General features: G+C 45.6%; 1 protein-coding gene across 1 annotated transcript in view; it reads right to left on the bottom strand.

Moving 5' to 3' along the window:
• Positions 1-21,488, bottom strand: part of LOC144763497 (voltage-gated potassium channel KCNC2-like) — a 95,706-nt gene that overhangs the window by 14,060 nt on the left and 60,158 nt on the right. The window contains exon 4 of the mRNA XM_078649143.1: positions 16,139-16,303. Within this exon, the coding sequence (XP_078505269.1) occupies positions 16,139-16,303 (165 nt within the window). The remainder of the gene's footprint in view (positions 1-16,138; positions 16,304-21,488) is intronic.

Below are 21,488 nucleotides of genomic sequence, written 5' to 3'. Positions count from 1 at the left end.
TAGGCCCATAGGATTGAATGAGTAGCAATTCCTTAATTGCGACTCGTAATTTGCGAGTCGCAATTAAGGAATGTTTAGGAATCGCAACATTTTTTGAGATTCCTATATGTATAGGCAATTGCGATTCTTTAATTGCCATTCTTTAAAAATCACAATTGACTAGTTTGATGCATGTGCACCTTTATCTTTTATCAGAACCAGTACAATTAGGTTTTTGATTTTCTACATAAATCATTGGTTTTATACACGCTTTGTAATGTATTGATTGTTGATTGAGAGGAGTTGTTCGCCCAACGCTTATTTGAGTGTTTAATAACAGACATAGGATCAGGGTATTAACAGTGGGATCCTGTGTGTGTAGGGCCTCAAGACCTAGCTACAGCATGTGTTTTCATGTCCATAATCGTGTGGAGTTGGATGTCATGTTAGCTGTATGCAATTTCATGCCTCCATTGGGCTAGTTGCTTAGAGATATGGAGGGTTAGGTAAGGATGAGGATGGTTGTGCTACTGGTATGTATTTAGTTTACACCTAACATTTTTGCACTCCAACCTGTCTTGCAGTGTGGTAACATATGGCAGTTGTTGTGGTTCATATGTTTCAATCCATGGCATAATCTTGACCATATGGGCTTTTTGGCCATTCTTACTGACTGATTACATGTATTCTTTTGTTCATATTGTTTTCTAAGTCTCCTGGCCTTGAGGGAGAAAGCAAACAACGAACATTTCAAGTTGCAGCTTTGATTTCCTTGCTTCTAGTACCACTTCTTCCTTTTTTTTTTTTTTTTTTTTAAATATATTTTTATTGCAGAATCAGGAATAAACACAACCAACATACCAACCCATACACCAGCGGGTCCCATCATACAGCACAATAGCAATGCAATACACAGCCGATTAGCCCACATCCCGGAGGCTGGGCGGCGTGTCAATGAGTCAGTTCGCTGGAGGTACCTCGGTGCATGCCCTATGCGGGACACGGGTCAAGTGTAGCACTTCGTATCTGCTTTTATCCCAAAACAACCAACCATCTCCCCCCATCCAATCCCAGGTCACTTCAATGTCATATCACAAAATCAGCACGACTACTTTCCTGGGCCATCCGGTTCCGGGAAGTCGCCGCTAGCCGGCAAACCACCCCCTCCCACAACTCCTACTCTAAACCCCCCCCCAACTGCTGCTAACGCGGGTATCACCAATCCCCCCCTGCTCTAGGTTGACAACTATCAGGAAGTTGTAACAAACAAGTGGTCACACGGAATCCCAGTTCATAACTGATCAGTTTCGTCGCCTTCAGTTAGGTGGTCCCTCAATGCCTGCACCACCATCTCCCATGACCGTGCTAGGTCCAAGCTCTTTTCATTACCCGTTCTAGTCGCCTGGCGCATTCGTGACACACTCTCACAGCCCGACCACTTCACCAGTTCGTTCCTCCACCTCCGTGCAGACGGCCCCTCTTTAGACTTCCAATGCCAAGTGAGTTCTCGCTGCGCCAGTATCAGTCCCAACCCAATGAATTTACTCGTCACCTTGGTCTTTTTGGTGTGCGGGAACCAAAGAAGCAGGCACGCGGCCATATCAAAGTCCACCTCCCGATCTGTGACAGCATTCAAGAGGTCTCCCACCTCGGACCAGTAGTCCCCCAACCTCGGGCAACCCCACAGCATGTGGTCAAGATCTGCCTCGGGCTCCAAACATCTCGGGCAAATGGCGTCAAGCACTTGGAAGTGTCGATGTAACCTCTCCGGGGTCAAATATGCCCTATGGAGCACAAAATAATGCACCTGTTGGAATCTCGCATTCCTTGTCTCTTTCCAGGCCCTGTGTAGCACCTGACCCCAAACAGAGTCCGGAATTGGCCTACCGATGCTGGCCTCCCAGCGCGACTTCAACTCGACCAACGGAGCCAGACCCTCGTTCAGCATCCTATTGTGGAGGCAGGTCACCGCCTTGACGGTGCCCGCAGCCATCACCACATATTGGCACACCGCCGACACCTCCGGTTCAGCCAATCCGCCCCCCCAGTGCTTCCGCAGAGCCGCGACCACCGCCGCATGCAGCAAGAAGGAACCACTCGGCAGGCCGAACTGCTCCTGCAAGGTCTGGAACGGGGCCAGCGTCCCATCCACATAAAGGTCACCTACCATCTGCAAGCCCAGGTCCTCCCATTCCAACAATTGGGACCAATCACCCCCGTGCGGTAAGGCAGTGAGCATTCCCAACGGAATCTCCGGGGCGTACGGCCGGCGCTTCCCAGCCCTCTTCATATATCTGTTCCAACACAATCTGAGTGTCCATTCCTCCATCGTGACTTCCCTACTGGCCAGTCTCTGTTGCATCACGATAGACGACAAGACATGCCTCTGAACGCCGACCCCCCGGCCATCCTCGGGCCCCCTGAATTCTCTGGCCACGTTCTGCGTCAGGACCTGGAGCTGCGCTGCCAGATAGTATAACTCGTAGTCGGGGACGGCCATCCCTCCCTCACACTTGGGCCTCAGCAGGGTGGTCAGTGCCAACGTCCTCAGCTCCCGAAAGATACCCTGCGGGATCCACACCGGCAACGTTCTAAAATAATAGAGGAGTCTCGGGAGTGCCACCATTTTCAACAGTGCCACTCGGTCCAGTACAGACAGCGGGAGGGAGGCCCAGAAGTCCATACTGCCTCTCAACGCCCTAATGCAGCGCCCCACATTCCCCTCAAGGAGGTCCGCCGTGTCATGGTAGATGCGCACCCCTAAGTACAGAAAACAAGATGGTTCCCACACCACCGGCCTCGTGAGCTGTGGGCAGAGCGTGGCCTTCCGCAACGGAAACACACAAGTCTTAGTCCAGTTCACCCTGAGGCCTGAAAGCCTCCCAAACCTGCCCAGCATATCCACCGCGCCTTCCAGAGCCCTTCCAGCGTCCGCCAGGTACAGTAACAAGTCGTCAGCGTACAACGATATATAATGCGAGTCAAGTCCCTGCGCAATCCCGTCGAAAACAACTCCCATTCTTGCCTGTGCCGCTAAGGGTTCCATCGCTAGAGCAAAGAGCAGAGGGGATAGCGAGCAGCCCTGCCTCGTGCCCCTGCAGACCGGATAAACCGAGGAGACCAGTGTCCCTAGCCGCACCCGCGCCTTAGCCGATGAATAGAGCACTCTTGTCCAGCCTCGGAACCCCTCCCCAACCCCGAACTTCAACAGCACACCATCTAAAAAATCCCATTCCAAACTATCAAACGCCTTTTCAATATCAACCGCCAGCACCACCGGGCCCGGATCCGCCAAGGCAGCACTATCAACGACCCCAATCAGCCGACGGATATTCATCGAGGTACTCCTGGAGGGGATGAATCCCGCCTGATCTCCATGCACCAAAGAGGTCATCAGTGGCAGGAGCCGGGTGGCCAGGATTCGGCTCAAAATCTTATAATCCACAGTCAACATAGACAACGGACGAAAAGAAGCGACATCTAAAGCATCCCTGCCCGGTTTCAGCAGGGGCACAACCAGCGCCTCCGTCATAGAGTCAGGCAATCGCCCCAGTTGTTTCGCCTCCGCATACACAGCCTGCAGTCTGGGCGCCAGCACTTCCATAAATTTGGCGTAGAACTCAATCGGCAGCCCATCCACCCCAGGGGTTCTATTCCACGCCATATGGCTAATCGCCCCTCTAATTTCGGCCAGGGTGACAGGACCACCCATATCCCGGGCCTCCTCCTCATCCAATACCGGCAAAGGAATCTGATCTAAATAATCGCTAATGTCCGTGGCTTCCGCTTCGAGGTGGCTGGCATATAGGCCTGTGTAGTAGGATTGAAAGCGCTCCAGGACCGCGGACTGCGAGCAAACCACCATCCCATCCTCCTTTCGTACACTCAGCACCGGACAACCCCTAGGGTTCGGATCAGCCAGCTTCGCAAGGAGCGTGCCCACTTTATCACGTTCCTCATGCACTTTCACCGCATACAACTTATAGTCATAGCACCGCAGTCTCTCCGTCTCAGTCGCCACCGCTTCCTTTGCACGCAACAGGCTGTCCTGCAGCTCCGGCTTCTCTGGACGCTGCTGTTCCACCCCTCTCAGCACTGTCTCCGCTTTCGCGAGGTCAGACAGCACGGTTCCTCTCACAGTCAGAAACCGGCCCATGCAAATCCCCCTCACCACCACTTTCATCGCGTCCCATTCATTCGCTCTGGTCGCCGTCGACCCAGCATTGATCGCGAAATAGTCTTCAATGCTTTGTCGGACCGTGTCGCAGAACGCTGGGTCCTCCAGCGTCTCCGGGCGGAGTCGCCATGTGGGGACCGCCGATCTCGCCAACTGCCATTGCACCGAAATCAGCAGCGGGTTATGGTCCGAGATGGTTCTAGACAAGTACTCAGTGTGCCGCACCACCTTCGCCAGAGACTCACAACACAGCACCGAATCCAAACGAACATGCAGATCATGCAGCGCCGAGAAATAGGAGTAATCCCGAGTTTCGGGGTGCTGCGCCCTCCAGACATCCACCAAGCCCCACCTCTCCTGCCAGTCCCGCCTATGGGTCGCAAGTCTGCGCACTGGGGAGTCCACCAAAGGCGGGTGTGACCTGTCCAACCGCACATCCGTAATGGAGTTAAAATCCCCCGCCAGGAGGATAGGGCCTGCCAAGTAGCACGCCAGTGAGCGCGACAAGCTCTCAAAGAAGTGGGCCTGCTCAGCGTTGGGGGCATAGATGTTACACAGCACCACTTCCCTTCCATACAGCTGTCCCTCCACCACTACATATCGACCCTCCGGATCTATCTTCTGACTCATGACTTGGAATGGCGTGCCTGCTCTGACCCATATCAACACCCCCCTGGCAAATGCTGAGTAAGTCGTGCCAAACACCTGACCCCGCCACCTCCTCTGCAATGCCCCACATTCCTGCTGTGTCAAGTGAGTTTCTTGAAGCATTGCTATCTGAACGCCCCGCCTCACCAAGTAGGCATGCACCTTGTGGCGCTTGACCATAGTACGAATACCCCGGACATTCCATGTGATACATTTCAAATTAGGTAACGTCCCCATAGAGCATCAATCCCAACAGTGGCGCACGCCAATAAATGTAACCCGCATCGCAGCAATTGTACAACCCCCTCAAAACATCCCCTGCAACTCCCACCCTCCCCCTCCCCAGGACAGGGCCTAGTAACCCAGCTTCAGCCCCGTTCCAAACCTCAAACACCCCACACATCACACTAATCTGTGGTCGACACCACAGAAGACCTTAAGGGTCTGATGGGGACTATGGAGCCCCGAACCAGGACGACAGAGCAACCACCCCGCGCCCATAGCCCTGTGCTGCCAATGCAGCCCCATACCTGGCAGTCCAGTAGAAGTCAGGAGCGTCCAGGCCATACCAAAGTCCAGCCGCCACAAGCCTCACCCATTAAAGATACCATAAGACGTTTGTGGAGTAACCTCCGGCCCCTGTGCTCCCCCCACCTCCGAGTCCTCATCGCCAGTCTTCAAACCTTCACTCTCCGAAGCCGAACCCCTGGAGGCGTCCTCCTGCTGCGATCCCGTTATGCTCGCTGTGGCCTCCAACGCACTCCGTCTATCGGCCAGCATTTGCGCATCTCGCTCGGCCCGTTGACGTCGATTCCGGGAGCGGATGCGCTGCGACTTCCTGACCCTGACCGGTTGTTCCCGATCTCTGGCTGGCCTGTGCGCCCGATCCGTCCCTGCTCGATACAGTTCCAGCCAGGACCAAGCTGCTTCGGGTGTTTGGAAAAATTGAGTCCTGCCGTCAACGATGATCCGCAGCTTGGCTGGAAAAAGCAAGGAGTATTGAATCCCCTCCTCTCTCAGCTCCTTTTTCACCGACAGAAAAGAAGCCCTGTTCCGCTGCACCTCCTGCGTATAGTCCGGAAATATTGTCACCTTGCTGTTGTCCACTTGGAAGGGCCCACGATCTCTCGCCTTTTGGATCAGCAGATCCCGATCCTTGTAGTGCAGCAGTCTGGCCACCACCGGTCAGGGCGGTCGGCCCTCCAGGGGAGGCTTCGCGGGCACCCTATGCGCTCTTTCCAGGGAGAAGAAGGGGGACAGACCCTAAGGCGCCACCACTGTGCGGAACCAGTCCTCCAAATAGGCCACTGCATCATCCTTCTCAATTTTCTCCGGAAGCCCCACCACCCTCACGTTGTTCCGGCGGTTGCGACCTTCCGCGTCCTCCACCCTACGCTCCAAAGTCGCCAGTCGATGGACAACGTCATCAAGTTTATGCTCCGCAGTGACCACCGCTGGTTTCAGCTCCTGGAGCAGTTGTTCATTGGATTTCACCCGGTCCGAGAGCTTGGCGTGGTCCGCCCTCAGCAGGCCGAGCCCGGACGCCACCTGCGCAATATCCTGGTGCAGCTCCTCCTTCGTAGCAGTTATCGCGGCTAAGATTGCATCAAGGCGGCGGTTGAGCCTCTGTTCTTGCGGTGAGGACTCCGTCGGGAAGCCGCCAGTCACGTCCTCCGGCCTCCGGCTTCCCTGTCCAGATGGCTCGGCGTCGCCATTTCCCTGCGCGGCCATCTTGTATGCAGATATGCAGCCACTCGAGCAGCCCCTTCGGACAAAGGCGAGGCCCACCAGAAACGCCCAGCGGAGCACCCCAACCAGTGCGGCTCACCAATCCTCAGGACAAGCGGGAGCTCGCGGCGTCAACTGCACCCCACGCACAATCCTCCGACCAGATCCAGTCCGGAAGTGCGCTCCTTGGCGCCCCACAGTCACTCAGAAATCACCCGCAAGGCCCACCAGGGCTAGGGGGGGCAAAGTCCCCTGAAGGGGCGGCCAGTGAATCAGGCGAGGCCCTGGGCAACACTGGCCCCCGCGAGACACCATGCGCTGTGGGGCTCAGCACCACGCCGCCAGCCCGGCGCGTCCTCGCTGTCCAGCGTGCGGGACCCCCGCCATCGGTCGGGCCGACAGCCACCTCCTAGTCTGCCGGGCCCCAGGATGTCGAGGCGCCTTGGGCGGCCGCCCCCCCCAGTGCCCCACCAGCTCACTGTTCACCCCTGCATCCCGTCGGCCCCTATGACGGGTCAGCCAGGGGGTGGGCGGCCTCCCAGTCCAGCAGTGCCTCTGCCGGCACAGCGCAAATGCAGGCTCCGCTCCTCTGCCGTCCGAGGATCGGGTGGGGGAGGGGTGCCACACACGCCGCACACGCCGGTAAATCTCCGCCGGCCTCCTCCGCGGCACGGGGTCCGCTCCGACGGGCCCCCGCTCTGCTTGCTGCCGCACAAGTGCCCCGCAGGAGCCCACAGCCGCTCCGGTGCCCCACACCGCTCCGCTCCCGGAGCTCTCAGGCAGCCGGCGCCGCCATCTTGGCTTTGTTCGCTCGCCAGGTCGCGCCGAGCACCAGGTCCGCCCGTGTCCACCGGCCAGGGTCCCGACGGAGTCAAACGCTCCTCAACAGGTCACCAGCCCCCCGGACCACGATTCCAGCCGCCAGGCAGCTCGGGGCGACGGTCAGCAGGAGAAAAGACGGGGCATGGCGCGGAGCAACTCGCTCACGCAGCCATCCCGGTCGGCGCTGAAGCCACGCCCCTAGTACCACTTCTTCCTTCTTGGCAGTTTTATTGTTGGAATTGAGAAATTCTGTTCTTCACAATTGTTATTGAACATATGGGCTGAGCATGTTTGGCTGTAACGCTCTTCACCCTTTTTCGGCACTGTAGTTTAACCAGAGTAAATGCAAAGTTAGCTTGGAAGTCTACTTTTGATGAAGATTGCAGGATCGGAGACTAAGCTTTACAGAGTTTTATCTGCAAGGTTCCCAGATTCAAGACATTCACCTCGGCTGACCATGCCCCTGCTCCAAAGGTAGAAACTGAGTCCACTTTCGCTTGTGCTATAGTTGATACATAGGAGAGTATTCTTCCTCCAAAACAGTGTGTGACATAAATGATTACCCTCATGACCACTACTCTTTTCTCAGATTTCTTCTCTACATGAAATTTTCAGGAGCCAGAGGGGGCAAAGGTTAAGTCCAGGTAGGCAATAGTCTGCTCCCTTTCTGCTAGTTCTCCTTCCAGATAAATATTTTTGGCTCCTGATTTCTTTGGTTGGGATCCACAGACAATGATCTTGTCTTTATTGGCTGTGAATCTGTTTTCTTTGTAATAATATACATTGAGTGGAGTAACAGTTTTAGAGTGTTTGGTGTGCAAGCCAGAAGTACTAAGTCTTCAACATAGGGGAGGATACGATTAGGATTATATGTTTTAGATCATTGGAGCATCCGCTGTGAGCCTCAGAAGCTCAACCAGAACATTGTGTATGTACATATCAAAAAGGAATACAACCAGGAGGAGTCCTAATTTTACTTCACATTTGATTGCGATTGGAGTCAATAGGCTTTTTGAGCCATACATGCCCTCTGCAATTTTGTCTGTGTAAAGTTTCTTCATGAAAGGATTCAGGGATGAATTTTCCAGTTTTGATCACAGAATGTTTCGGTCAATGTGGTCAAAGGCAATGATAAAACCCTATGAAAGAAGCAAACAGACATCCTTTCTTCTGTTTGGAGTATTTAAATACCAGGTGATGGAATATGAAGGTTTGGTGAATGGTGGAGAAGCTGGGTCTAAATCCGCCTTAATATTTTGTCAGGATCTATCAGATTGATTGGCCTTTATGATTTTGGATACATTGCCTTTTTTTTAAAAAAAATTGTGGTTAATAAGGTGTTTAGACAAGTGCCTGGGAAGGTGCAGGTTTCTATGCAGTGATTTAAAAGTGTCTGCAGTATTTTCATCCACCAATTTCGTACACATTTGAACAGTTCACTTGGGAGTAGTTTTGCTCCTCTGGCTTTTTTGTTTTTCAGGTTCAAGATTGCCTCCTTGATGTGGTTTTTGATCTTATTGATATTTCTTTATTGGATTATAGATGAACTGGAGGGTCAGTTGCCTGGTTGGTGTTTGTACACCTAGAAGGTCCTGGTGCAGGGTCACTTTGAAAGATATTCTGGAAATGATTGACACATGTAAAGTGACATTTTCTGTATTTGTAGTCAAGTGGTTTCTCTAAGAATCCATAGGCCCGCAGCTTCCATAAAAAAACTCATGCCTATTTTCTATATGTGTAGGGGAAGCAATAGAATTTGTTGAAAGGTTACCCAAACACCCTTGCTTTTTCAAGCGGTAATAGAGGCATTTCTCAAGAAGAAAATGCCTTCCACCGGAAGAGACAACATCATTCCCTACCACGCATTTCAGCAACATTAGGGAAGACGAATCCAGCAAGCATATAAAGCAGAAGATTCAAATCTCCCAATCTGCTTTGATTCTCGTAGTCTAGCTTCCATGCCAACATTTCATACACTTTAGATAAGTTGGCACCCTGCTGCCCAAAAGCAAAAACCTAAGATTAAATGAACAAACAAGTGGTGAAACAGTAGCCTTGTGAGAAATGAAAAATGGACAACCTTCAAAACAAAAAGCATATCTCCATGAATGACTCAGTCACAATAACAAGCGGTATTTAAAGGAGGGAACAACACAAGGCACTAAGATGCACACTGTTGTTTGCTGTTTTGGATTCTTGGAAGGTGCATCGCGAGAAGAGCCTTTTTTGCGCATCTTCCAGGCTCTCATTCCCATCCTCCTCCGTTTACATAAAGTTTTACCCAATGTTTTTAACCATTGCATGCAAAGGTCTAAATGGCTAAATTAAAAAATAAAGTAAATCATTTCTAAACATGTTAAGCGTTGGATAAAATGTTTCCAATGTTTGTGAAAACTCACAAAGTAATTTCTGTGTAGGTGTTCATCAAATTGTCACTGCAACCTCTCACGGTGCTGCCATAGGAATAGCCATGTTTGTGCTCTATAATGTGAAGCAGGTGGCCAACTGGCAAATTTTCGACAGCAGAAAAATCTGCAGAAGCTGTCATTTGTGGGAGCAGATGCAATGCTTTACACCCCTAAGTTTCATTTAATAGTGCAAAATAGTTGCGAGAATCTAGTACTATAAATCAAGATAATCATTATATTGAAAATCAGCAACAGATGTGCTTCAAAGCTCATGTATTAGCAAAGGAGATATGCTGTTGTTTCTCAAGTAGCTGAATAAATGTTATGGAGAAGGGGAATGGAAACAGTATACCGATTAAGGGTCCTATTTAGAGTTTGGAGGACAGGGTACATCACTGAAAACGTAAAAATCCTCGCTCCATCTCCTCTGTTAGGGTTCTAGTGGAAGGTTATCGTTCAAACAGCAGAGCCCCCACTGGCTCGGCTTTAGAAAGCTTACTATCACAGATCAGGAGCCATTGAAGTAAGGAAATCAGAACGCCCACATTATTTTGAGAGGATGGTTTGATGTACCTTTTTTTATGTCCATCACTATCAACAAAAATGTGGTGCTCTTGAAAAGATGAAAAAGAAAAATTGCCCCATCCCCTGGGAGAAAAGTCTCGGGGTGGTGTGGTCATTCATTTTTGGGGTTTTCAATAACAAATTGTCATTTTGGATGTTTGTTTTTGAAAAACAAAAAAGTTTAGTGTGTGGCTGTTTGAAGAACAGTGGCAGCACTCCAAACTTGCAGGGTCTCATGTTCTTTATTGTAGTTGGAATTGTTTACTATTAATCTGCTTCTTCCTCGCGCTTCCTATGTAATGTTCTAGATACATGGGTGTGGCGGCAGTTGATGTGGAAGAAGACCTGTGTAGCCTGCGCCCTACCTTGCTCCTGAGTTTATACAATAAATCTTCTTGAAAATTCAATTCCTGCATGTCTACTTTACAATTGGCGACGAGGTTGCTGCATAAACACTAGGAATCCACCAAACCCATTTTGAATTTCTGGATTTTCTTTTTTTTTTTCGTTTCAGTGAGGAATTTAAGAACTGTACTTCTGCGGACCCTTGGAATTTCTTTCTTATTATTTTCACTGCGGAAGCTCAGTGGCGATATTGCCATCGCGTTCTACAATTTATAAGCAAAAACGAGGAGTTGAGAAGTACCAATCGTGTATGAGGAGTTTTTGATGTGAGTACCTGTTACTTTTCATTGTACCTGTTAATTTTCATTGGTAACATTTGGGAACTGTGAGGAGCTGAACGTATATTGGGAAATTGCTGCAATTCATGGTAAGCACAGACCTTAAAACTTTGAACTTTGAAACTTAGCTCATCTGTTTTATGTGGGCTTGAGCGCATACGCATCACTTAAAAGTGCATATCGGAGCGTGAGTGGAACCAGTATCTACAGAACGCATACGCATCATTTAAAAGTGCTTACCGGAGCGTGAGTGGAACCGGCATCTACAACGGAGCGTGTGTAGAATCCGCACTGCTTTGTTCCGATCGGCGACATTCTTCCCTTGAAGCCTGGATACATGATGCAAGCACGTTGCGTACGTGACTACGCAATTACGTGGTGACGCTCGGCAGCCATCATTAATGTTTCCATGACGATAATATACAAAGCTCTCTCACGTTGAAAACTCCTTTGTTTCCTTATTTTCAGGTGCTCATATCTTCTTAACTATTGACAAGCTTCTCCACGCAAAGGATTTCCTTCTCTTTTGCATTTAATCTCGTATTGTGAGAAGATCTCAAGTAAACCACATCTTTATTGTTTTTATGACATTATTTTTTTTATTTTTATTTTATTTTTTTTAAAAAGAAGAAGAGGTTCTTCCAATTTTATTATACTCCACGTTGTACTTTTAATACTTCCTCCACTTCTCTATTGGATTCTTTATTGGAGTTCGTCTGAAGTATTTTTTTTTCAATTCTTCTGACATTATGGCTACGCAGAATTTTTCCATTCAGTCTCCACAAGCTTTTTGGCCAATGGCTCAGAACCTTGTATGAAGTTGCCTCAATGGAAAGCCTATTTCTTGAACTTTATTGAAACTATTGACGAGGATGGTAAAATGAAAGCAGAAAGGAAGAAAAAACTGTTCTTACATTCTGTCGGTGCTGGTGGCTTAAAGATCTATGATGAAATGACAAAAACTACGGGTGTGGGTGATGCCAATGTATTTTTGTATATTTTAAAAGATTTCAATAACCATTTCTCTCCTAAAGTTTACATAGGCATTACGAGATATATACTTTTTTCCATAGGAAACAAAAACCAGGTGAGACTATTGACATTTATGAGGCTGAATTGAAGAAACTTGCAGAAGACTGTAAATTTGATCATCTTCAAGGGCAATTTATTAGAGACCAGGTTGTTATGCATGCTCATGATCCAGCAATCCAAGATAGACTGTGGATCAACGGGGATGCAGATCTTAAGGATGTTCTAGCCATTGTTAGAAAGGCTGAACTTTCGGGTCATAGTGCCAAAGCTATTAAAAATTAGAGTAATGAAACCCCTGAACATGTAGTTGCTAAGGTTCAAAACAAACAGAATCCTAAACCAAAATCTCAATTTAAAAACAAAAGCACCATAGTTAAAAAAGATACAGTCCTTAAATGTTTTCGTTGTGGTAGTGACTCCCATTTGGCGAACAACAAATTGTGCCCTGCCATTAAGGAAAAAGGTTTCAATTGTGGTTTATAGGGCATAATTCCAAAGCTTGTAACAGAAAAAAAACAAGAAAGTTAAAATTATTTGTGATTCCACTTCAAGTGAGGACGAATGTATAGTCAAGAAAATTCTGCATTGTTCTGTTACAGATGATTGTCGTGATAGTCAAGACGAAAAACAATTTATATTCAACATTAATGATCCCTCGAACAAAACTGTGAAAAAGAAACCCATTTGTAATATGTCAATAGGTGGAATCTCCATTGATATTTATGCTGATTCGGGCTCCCCGTATACGATAATTAATGAGGATGTATGGAAATCGAAGTTAGTAAATTATTTGGTATACAAACTTTATACTCCAGATGTTTCTCCAGAAAGTTATTCCGGGGAGAAAATTGATTTAATTGGCTTCCGACCATTACATTTTAGGTTCAAAGGTAGGGAATCCTTAGGAAAGTTATATGTTGCAAAAAAAGGACCCTCTGTCCTTGGATGGAAGGATCAAAGGAATCTTGACATTATATTGAATCCCAATAGCCCTGGCCCTGTTATGGTGATTGAGGATGGTAGTGGAGTTTGGAATTCTAACTTATAACTACATTTGGAAAGGTTTTCAGCGGTAAAATAGGCAGTTTCAAAGGTTTTGCACACCGCATTGTGGATAGGAAATCCATAATTACAGTTGATGCAAGCAATAAAGGTTTAGGCGGGGTTTTGTCTCAGATAGATGAGTGTGGCAAGGAGTGCATAGTCGCCTAGGCTTCCAGAGCACTTGCTGCTCCGGAATGTAAATTTTCAGTCATTGAAAAGGAAACCTTAGCGGTGGTTTGGGCCTTGGAACATTTCAGAAGTTTTGTCTGGGGCAAGGAATGCACAGTAAAATCTGACCATAAACCCCTAGTAAAACTTTTGACTACCAAAGGACTGTTCAAAGCTTCAGTTAGGATAGCCAGGATGTCCATGCGTCTACAAGAATTCATTTATAAAATTGAATATGTTCCTGGCAAAAGTAATGTTTTTAGCAGATTTTTTGTCCCGCATGCCTTCTGAATCAATGCAATGTGAATGAATGGGATTCTTTACAAGTTGCCTTGGTTCATGATGAGACACAATTTTGTATTGAGAAGGAAAAGTGGAGGGAGTAGTATCTTAAGGAGAGTACTTTAATATCTCTCATATCTTTTATTCGCAATGGCTGGCCAGAAAAATCTAAGGTAACTTCTGATCTCAAACCTTTTTGGGAAGTGAAAGATGAGTTCTCTGTGGTGGATGACACTATTTTTAGGGGTGACAAAGCTATTCCTCCCACATCATTAAGGAGGTCAATTTTAAAATTGTGTCATGAGGACCTTTGTGGTATAGTGAAAACCAAACAAAATGTAAAAAAATGGTACTGGTGGCCAGGCATTGATATTAGTGCAGAAAGGATTGTACGTGATTGTGTTGTTTGTGCCAATTCAGATAAAGTTCTTAAGACACTAAGATCTGACATGTGCGAACCTATCATTCCTGATGATCCTTGGCACACGGTTGCTATTGACATCATGGATCCGATTGGCACAAACTCTAAATACATTATATCTAGTATTGATGTTTTTCTAGATGGTCAAGTATCAGTATTGTTGATAAAATTGACTCAGTTGCTGTGTTACAATTTATGGACAAGGTCTTCATTGAAGAGGGCCTTCCAGTTCAAATTATCAGCAATAATGGGGTATAATTTTATCTAAATTAGACAAATCTTATTTTGAGAGGATAGGTGTGACACATAGGACCACTTCTTTGTATACCCTAGTGGTAACGGTATGTGTGAGAGATTTAATAAAGTTCTTAAAAGTGCAATTCAGATTGCAGGAATGAAGGGGGAAGATTGGGAACTTCAAGTCTTCAAAGGGGTTCGACTTATATAACTAATATGCATGACGCATTGAAAATGTCCCCTTTTGAGATCATGAGAGGCCGAACCGCTAGGACCAAGTGCAATCCGGATTTGTTGCACAAGAATTCTTGTCTTGATATCTGCATGAATTCTGTCAAGAATAACGTGTTGGAAAAGCATTTGCAATACAAATGAACTTTTGATAACAAGTTTGGGGGAAGTTCTGGAGATGTCAAGGCAGGAATGTGGGTCAAGGTTAAAAAACCTTGGAAAGTACGCAAGGGTGAATCCCAATTTTCTAAACCTATGATGGCTAAAAAAGTTTTGCGCAATGCTGTTCTTTTAAATAATGGCAATGTTTGGAACATTAGCAGAACTGCCATTTATAAGGGAAAAAATGATTAGGCTATTCCCTCCTTGTCACCTTCTCGCAAGAATTTGTGTGATTTCGATGAAATTATTGAGAAGGGACGAGGTGATTTTGTTTCATCTGAAACAATTATTGATATGGAAACACCTGAAACAGGTACCATACCTGCAGTAGGAAATAGAATTATTGGTGCTCCTATTGTAAATTCTGGAGATAGTTTATCATCTATACCTGTCAATGGAGATGTTGTTACAACTGGTAATGGTAATGATGAATCTATTAAGAACACCAATTCTTGTGATTTAAACATTAATGATGTTGTTTCAAAGAAACGCTTAATCTCCAAACCCAAATGGTTGGAAGATTTTATTTGTTGAATATTTTTATTTTTTAGTTTTAGTTTTAGTTTCCCTAAAAGGGGAAGATGTGTCATGTTCTTTATTGTAGTTGGAATTGTTTACTATTAATTTGCTTCTTCCTCGCGCTTCCTATGCAAGGTTCTAGATGCCTGGCTGTGGGGGCAGTTGATGTGAAAGAAGACCTGTGTAGGCTGCGCCCTACCATGCTCCTGTGTTTATACAATAAATCTTCTTGAAAATTAAATTCCTGCATGTGTACTTTACACAGTGCCTACCATCATGGCAGTTCATCTGAAAACATAGAGATCACTGCTCAGTCCATTGTGATCTCTAGATATGGCGGCTACACACCAATCTTTATATCAGGCCCTAAGTAACATAGTATGTACTTCATGGCTACAGTGATCAATTATGGCCAAAGATGAGTCTCTTCATTCACCTTCCAAATGGCATTCTGACAGACTTCGGCCGCAGTACGCCTCTTATTTAATGGGTTCCACACCAAATACAAGCAGAAAGTGTCTTTCTCAGAGCATATTAAAGCACCTCTCATATTTGGCTAAAATTGATCCGAAAATTATGAGAAAATGGAAAATGCAACAAATGTAGCCCATTAGCTAGACAACATTGCAACACATATTGTGCTGGATTTATGTGCATATATTTGTTATCTGTGCAAACTATCATTTTGCTTGCATTGAACTGTTGATTTGGTCAAAATATTTAATTAATATACTTTCGATCTCATTTATAAAACCATCGACAATGTCCAGACAGAATACCAGAAACTGGTTCTAATATAGATTTTGGTTCATTTCACATGCTGACTGAAATCAAACATTACAAGCAGAGCAACAACCACGGCATAGATTTGGGCAATGACGACATAAAGTAGACAAGAGAATAGACCACCACACAAGCAAAGCCCTTTTTGAAGAGTGGAGTTCAAAAACAAAAAACAAACATAGCATCTACCTGATTTGGTTCAAACGGAGAATAGAATCCAACCAGATTTGAGCATAAGAAATGGTCATACCTTTGCCGATGCCTCCATCAGTCGCACAGGTGTAATCACCTGTTGTCAACAAGAAACAGGTTCCACTTCGCCTGTTCGTGTCTCGGGTACTGGAGCGCCGGAGCGGGTACCTTTCTCCAGGTGAGAGGGGCTGGTCCCGTCCTGCATTGTCTTCCCCTGTTAGTACTGTTCAAAGCAGCATGCAAATTTAAAGACAACAAAAAATGGAGAAATGAGAGCTCATGACATCTTGTCAGTCACGTTAACCTGTTGGAAAACACTGTGGCAACAGCAAAAGTAGCAGTAACAACCACAGGCTCTTAAGTTGAGCTACAAGTTCAGTCATGTGGAAACTTTACATCTATAGCAATATACAAAATGTGTTAAAAATCTTCTGCACCCACACCTTAAAGACATAATGGTCAGATATTATGTGAACTTTCTGAAAGACAAATAACATAAGATTTTAGTGGGCCTGGGTAGAATTTCAATTACACTGATGTAATTGGCATAAGTTAGGTAATTCTGCGGTACTCTGTGACCCAGAATTACCAGTCATTACAGGATTACTCCTGCTCGAGTAACATGGGAAACAACCCTACCGAAAAAGCAGCCCCTAGCACTCGCCATTCATGTTCTTCTGCTTTTAGTGCTATTTCTTAGAGCAAAAATGCCTCCACACGTCCATTGTGGACAGAAAGGTCCATTTCGCAGTAAGGAAATAGCTCTGAATGCCTAGAGTAAGTTGGGGAAACATACTCCCTAAGAGCACATTTATCAAACGTGGGTGGCTAGTCGCACTCTCTATTCTTGTTCTTTTGCATTTAGAGTAATTTTGTAAGTGCAAAATGCATCCTCGCAGCCATTTAGAAAAAGTGCTAAACGCAAAATTACTCTTCTTGTGTAATTCCACGAACTCTCGCAGGATTCTTAGGTTATTCGGGTTGTTACGCTAAACGGAATTATATGAGTTATGCCCACCCCTAGATTTTAGGGTGTGTTTAAAGAGTAGGATCTTTCAGCCCGAGGCAACAAACGAGGACTGAGTCACAAAGCTTTTCTGATATACAGAAGGTTTACACAAGAAAGGTGTTGTAAAATGCTTGGGTGCAGTGTCATAATATTGAACACAGAAACATCCACCTACACAAATAGCGGCTCTGCAATAGAGACTACCACTACACTGCAGTGGCGGCTCCTCCGCTAAGGCGGAGAAGCGTTGCCTCACTGCGCTAAAAGGCTGGCCATTCTGAGGTGTGTATTTTAGACCCTCACCAACCCCGTCGGGTAAAAGCCGCTACTGCAACACTGTCATAATAAACAAATAAAGGAAAGTGTAGATTTTATGCCACATAAACTCTGATATAGTGACGACATAGTGTAAGTCGAAATTGAGGAGTCTTTACTGTTGTAAGTCAATAATAAAGCATCAGTATTGAGACTCCACACCACAGGGCAGAGCATAGAGTGCACATAATTCATAAAAGAAATGAAAAATTCCCTATTTGTATATGAGCAGGTCCTAATCCACCTGTGCACAATATGCATGGCTAAATTCTGAATGAGTTTAAAAAAATACCCAGAGCAATGATGTACACAACTATGAATTACCACCACTAAGTGCAGACATGGATGGTTTCTCAGTGGCATAGGAATGCATAGATACATTCATGCAAGCAGCTCACTTACACCTGAATTGGTCCGGCATAAGTTCATCAGAAAATGAAGTGAAGTGTACATATAATTTGAACTTTAGATAGATGCTCGCAGGAAAGGGTGTCACATAAAGAGAAAATAGTTATATTTCAGGAAAAAATGTAAATTGAGAAAATATTTTAAATTCATTTTCACATGCGTAATGTATGAATTCAGTACATTACACACGCACACACATAAAGTTAGAAAATTAGTGTATGTCTCCATGCTATGTGAATAATAAGGGCATACGTGCAAATCATATGCTGCACAAGAGTTGCAGGGGTTATTTTGTGCATTAGCAAGCAATCTTAAATTATGTCCATGCGAAACTGTAGTTCATGATTTAAGTAAATTGCTATTTTTACCCATTCCTGTGTCAATTTGCCTTAGAGTGCTCAGCTTGACTAGGAGGAAACAGATCAGCCTTTTTCTTCAGACAAATGGATTCACATTCTACCAAAATATATTTAGCTCGCCATATAAAATTGGCACAAGTAGAAATCATGATGCTCTTAAAAGCAAGCTATCATGCCAATATAAACACGAGAAAGGTCATAAACGGGATCAAACACTGCGTGTAGGAAAACAAGTTGAAAATGTGATTTTTCACACTATTACTGGACCAAACCGTGCAGCACAAGGGTCTGATGAAGAATCTCATTCTAAGATAAACGCATGCACAAATAACTCTCTCCTGGAAAGTTTCTGGGTGATCCGTTGAGCGAGGGCCAATAAAAAGAGGGTCCCAACATGTTTTCCTCAAGCAGTTTCCCATAGGATCTTTGTGCGATGCTACAAACAAAACGGCTGAAAGGAATCACTTAAAGTTGTCAGAAAGCTATATCTTTACCCAAAAGAGCATGCTTTTGTGATTTGGTTTAAATCCGTTCTGCTGTTTTAGAGAAACTAAGCTTCAAAATGCATAGATGTCTAGCAACACGGTATCACTGAGGGAGTACCAAGGGAGGACTGCTGGAGTAACAAGGTACTAAATGGAAAATGAAGTACATTGATTGGCTGAATCTGCAGGACTGAGACCGGTCTCACAGAATGAGGGCTTCGATTTGCTGGCCACAACATGAAGAGAAATGTTGTGGCTGGCATTTAAGGCCTCAAGGACTCGGTTCCCATGTCCTTAAAATAAACCAGAAAACATAGAAGGCAAAAACAAAGGTTAAAATGACGTATTGTTAGATCTTGTAATAATATGAAAAATATTGATTTAAAAAAGAAAAAAGCTGACATTCAGCAGTTATAGTTTACTCAGCTAACTATAACTTATTAGAACATTGGAATGTTGGGAGCTCCATTGCAGACAATGGAGTGCTCCCTGCTTCTACGGGCCGGTAAAGGCCCGCAGAGCAACATTCCAATGTTTTACAAAGGCTTCTCGAAGTTCGAGGGGATTTATATCTCCCCGAGCTTCGAGAACCCTTTGTTTAATTTGTTAGAACATTCTGCCCTCTAGTGGCAGAATGTTCTAATAGCCTTATAGCCCTTCGTAGCAGGGCTATACCGGCTATTAAAGTCCCGCTGTTTCGTTAAAGTCCCTCGCCTTCGGCTCGGGCCTTTAACGATTCAGCGGGCCTTTAATAGCCGGTATAGCCCGCTACGGCGGGCTATAAGGCTATATTATACTACGGAGTGTAGTACATAGGAGTTGGAAAAAAGTGACTTTACAGCGGCTAATGTCAATGTGTCAACCTCTGCACTTGAAGTTGCAGACCATGTGAAGTATTTAAGTGGGTAATCCCATCAAGGTAAATAGAAAATTGTCCACACCTGCAGTTTGTAGAATAATTTCAATGCCAAAACACTTGCGGACTGTTTTGAACCTGACCCTCTCTACATGGTCACATACACATATTTTGCCTTTACCATCCATCTTTATATTAATTTGTTGTTGGTTGTGCTTGTGTTCTCACCTTAAAACATGATAACATTGCCTTATACTCACCTGACATATTTAAGTTAGTTAAGTTAGTTATAAGTCCCTAGTAAAGTGATTCTACATGTGATGGGGCCTGTAAATGAAATGCTAATAGTGGACCGGCAGCATGTATTGTGCCACTCACTTCAGTAGCCCTTTCAAACATGTCTCAGGCCTGCCGTTGCAGCCTGTTTGTAGTAGTTTTAAACTGCCAATTCAACCAATTCAACCTGGCAAAGTAAACCTTTTGTCAGACCAAACCCTTCCTTTTTAGTATATCTAAGCAACCCCAAGGTAGGCCCTAAACAGCCCACAGGGCAGGGTACAATGTAATTAAAAAGTAGGACGTGTGATTTAAATGTTATATGTCTTTGTGGTGAAAAATTCCTACATTTGTTTTTCACTACTTCCCCTTTCTTGAAGCATAACATTGGAGTTATCTTGTTACATTTATTAAGGTACATTTTCCAAATGGGAACAGGTCATCAGTTCATGTTTGGTGTCTTTACAATCGTGATGAAAAATCCTAACTCTTAGTGAGGTCTGATTTTCAATTACAATTTTGAAAATGCCACTTTTAGAAAGCTGCCATTTTTCTGCCTTGGTCTCTGAGTCACATGACTAAGTGTAGCTGACAGTTATGTGTTGTGTATTCCTCCAAGCCATCCACACACAATAGAGAGATAAGGTATGTTTGGAAGGACCATCACTGGCAGGATAGAAGGGTGGAAGTGAGCACAGCTCTTCTTACACTTAAATAGGCTGTGGCCTGCTTCTACATGAAAGGCTGCTACCCCTTGTTGTTAATCTGAAGCCAGTGCGGGGAAGGAAGGATGCCTGGGGACTTCAAAGGGAAACCTCTAGAAGCTTCTCCACCAGTTCAAAGGCAAAACTCGGTATAAATACTGGACTTAAGACACCAACTCTTCAGTACCCTTGTTGAAGTGTGGATACTCTACCAGAGCTGCTGTGCAGCTGAACGACTGACACTCAGCTGGACTGCTGCCCTTCTGGACAAGTGACTTCCTGACCTGCTGCTTGCTGCCCTCCTGCCTGGGTATGCTGGACTGGACCTGCATCTCTTGAACCCAGAACCCCAGAGTGACTCCAAGGACCAGTTGGTGGATTCCTGATCTGAAGCCTCAGGTGCACAACAGGCTTCCAGCAACGTTGCACCTGCACCTGTACCTAGCATCTGTCATCTCTAAGTCTACCCTGCCAATTGTTGCCACCCCAGTCCTGGACTTTTGGAAGTGGGCTTAAGTTGCTCTGCCACCTCTGTGGATCCAGCAGAATCAACGAGTGTCCTCTGCTGCACAGCACATCCAGAGCAGAACTGATGCATTGCTATGTGGATTGGAACCATCGCAAATACCAGAATCATATTGCAGCCCATTGCCACATTGGAACTGCTGTAGCACAACACATCCTGGGCCACGGCAGCCTTGACGATGATGCCAGACTCAGCATCACAACCTTGCAACTCCTCAGATCCGATGCATTGCCTGGCGACACATCCTCGTCATTTATCATGCTATGGCGATAAAATATGTCATAAGAAGTGCATGGCTGAGGCGCAAGTTTACAGTTAGCTCAGTAAACTATAGCTAGTGGGGTTTTCTTCTTTTAAAATAATAGCTTTTAAATTATTACAAGGCTTATAACACCACTTTACCCTCTGTTTCTTTCAGTAAAATAATTTCTAGATAGATAGATATACATGTATATAATAAAAAATATCTA

Source organism: Lissotriton helveticus, chromosome 1_1, assembly GCF_964261635.1.
Source record: "Lissotriton helveticus chromosome 1_1, aLisHel1.1, whole genome shotgun sequence".
NCBI classification, from domain to species: domain Eukaryota; kingdom Metazoa; phylum Chordata; class Amphibia; order Caudata; family Salamandridae; genus Lissotriton; species Lissotriton helveticus.
This window is presented reverse-complemented; position numbering and strand designations above follow the sequence as displayed.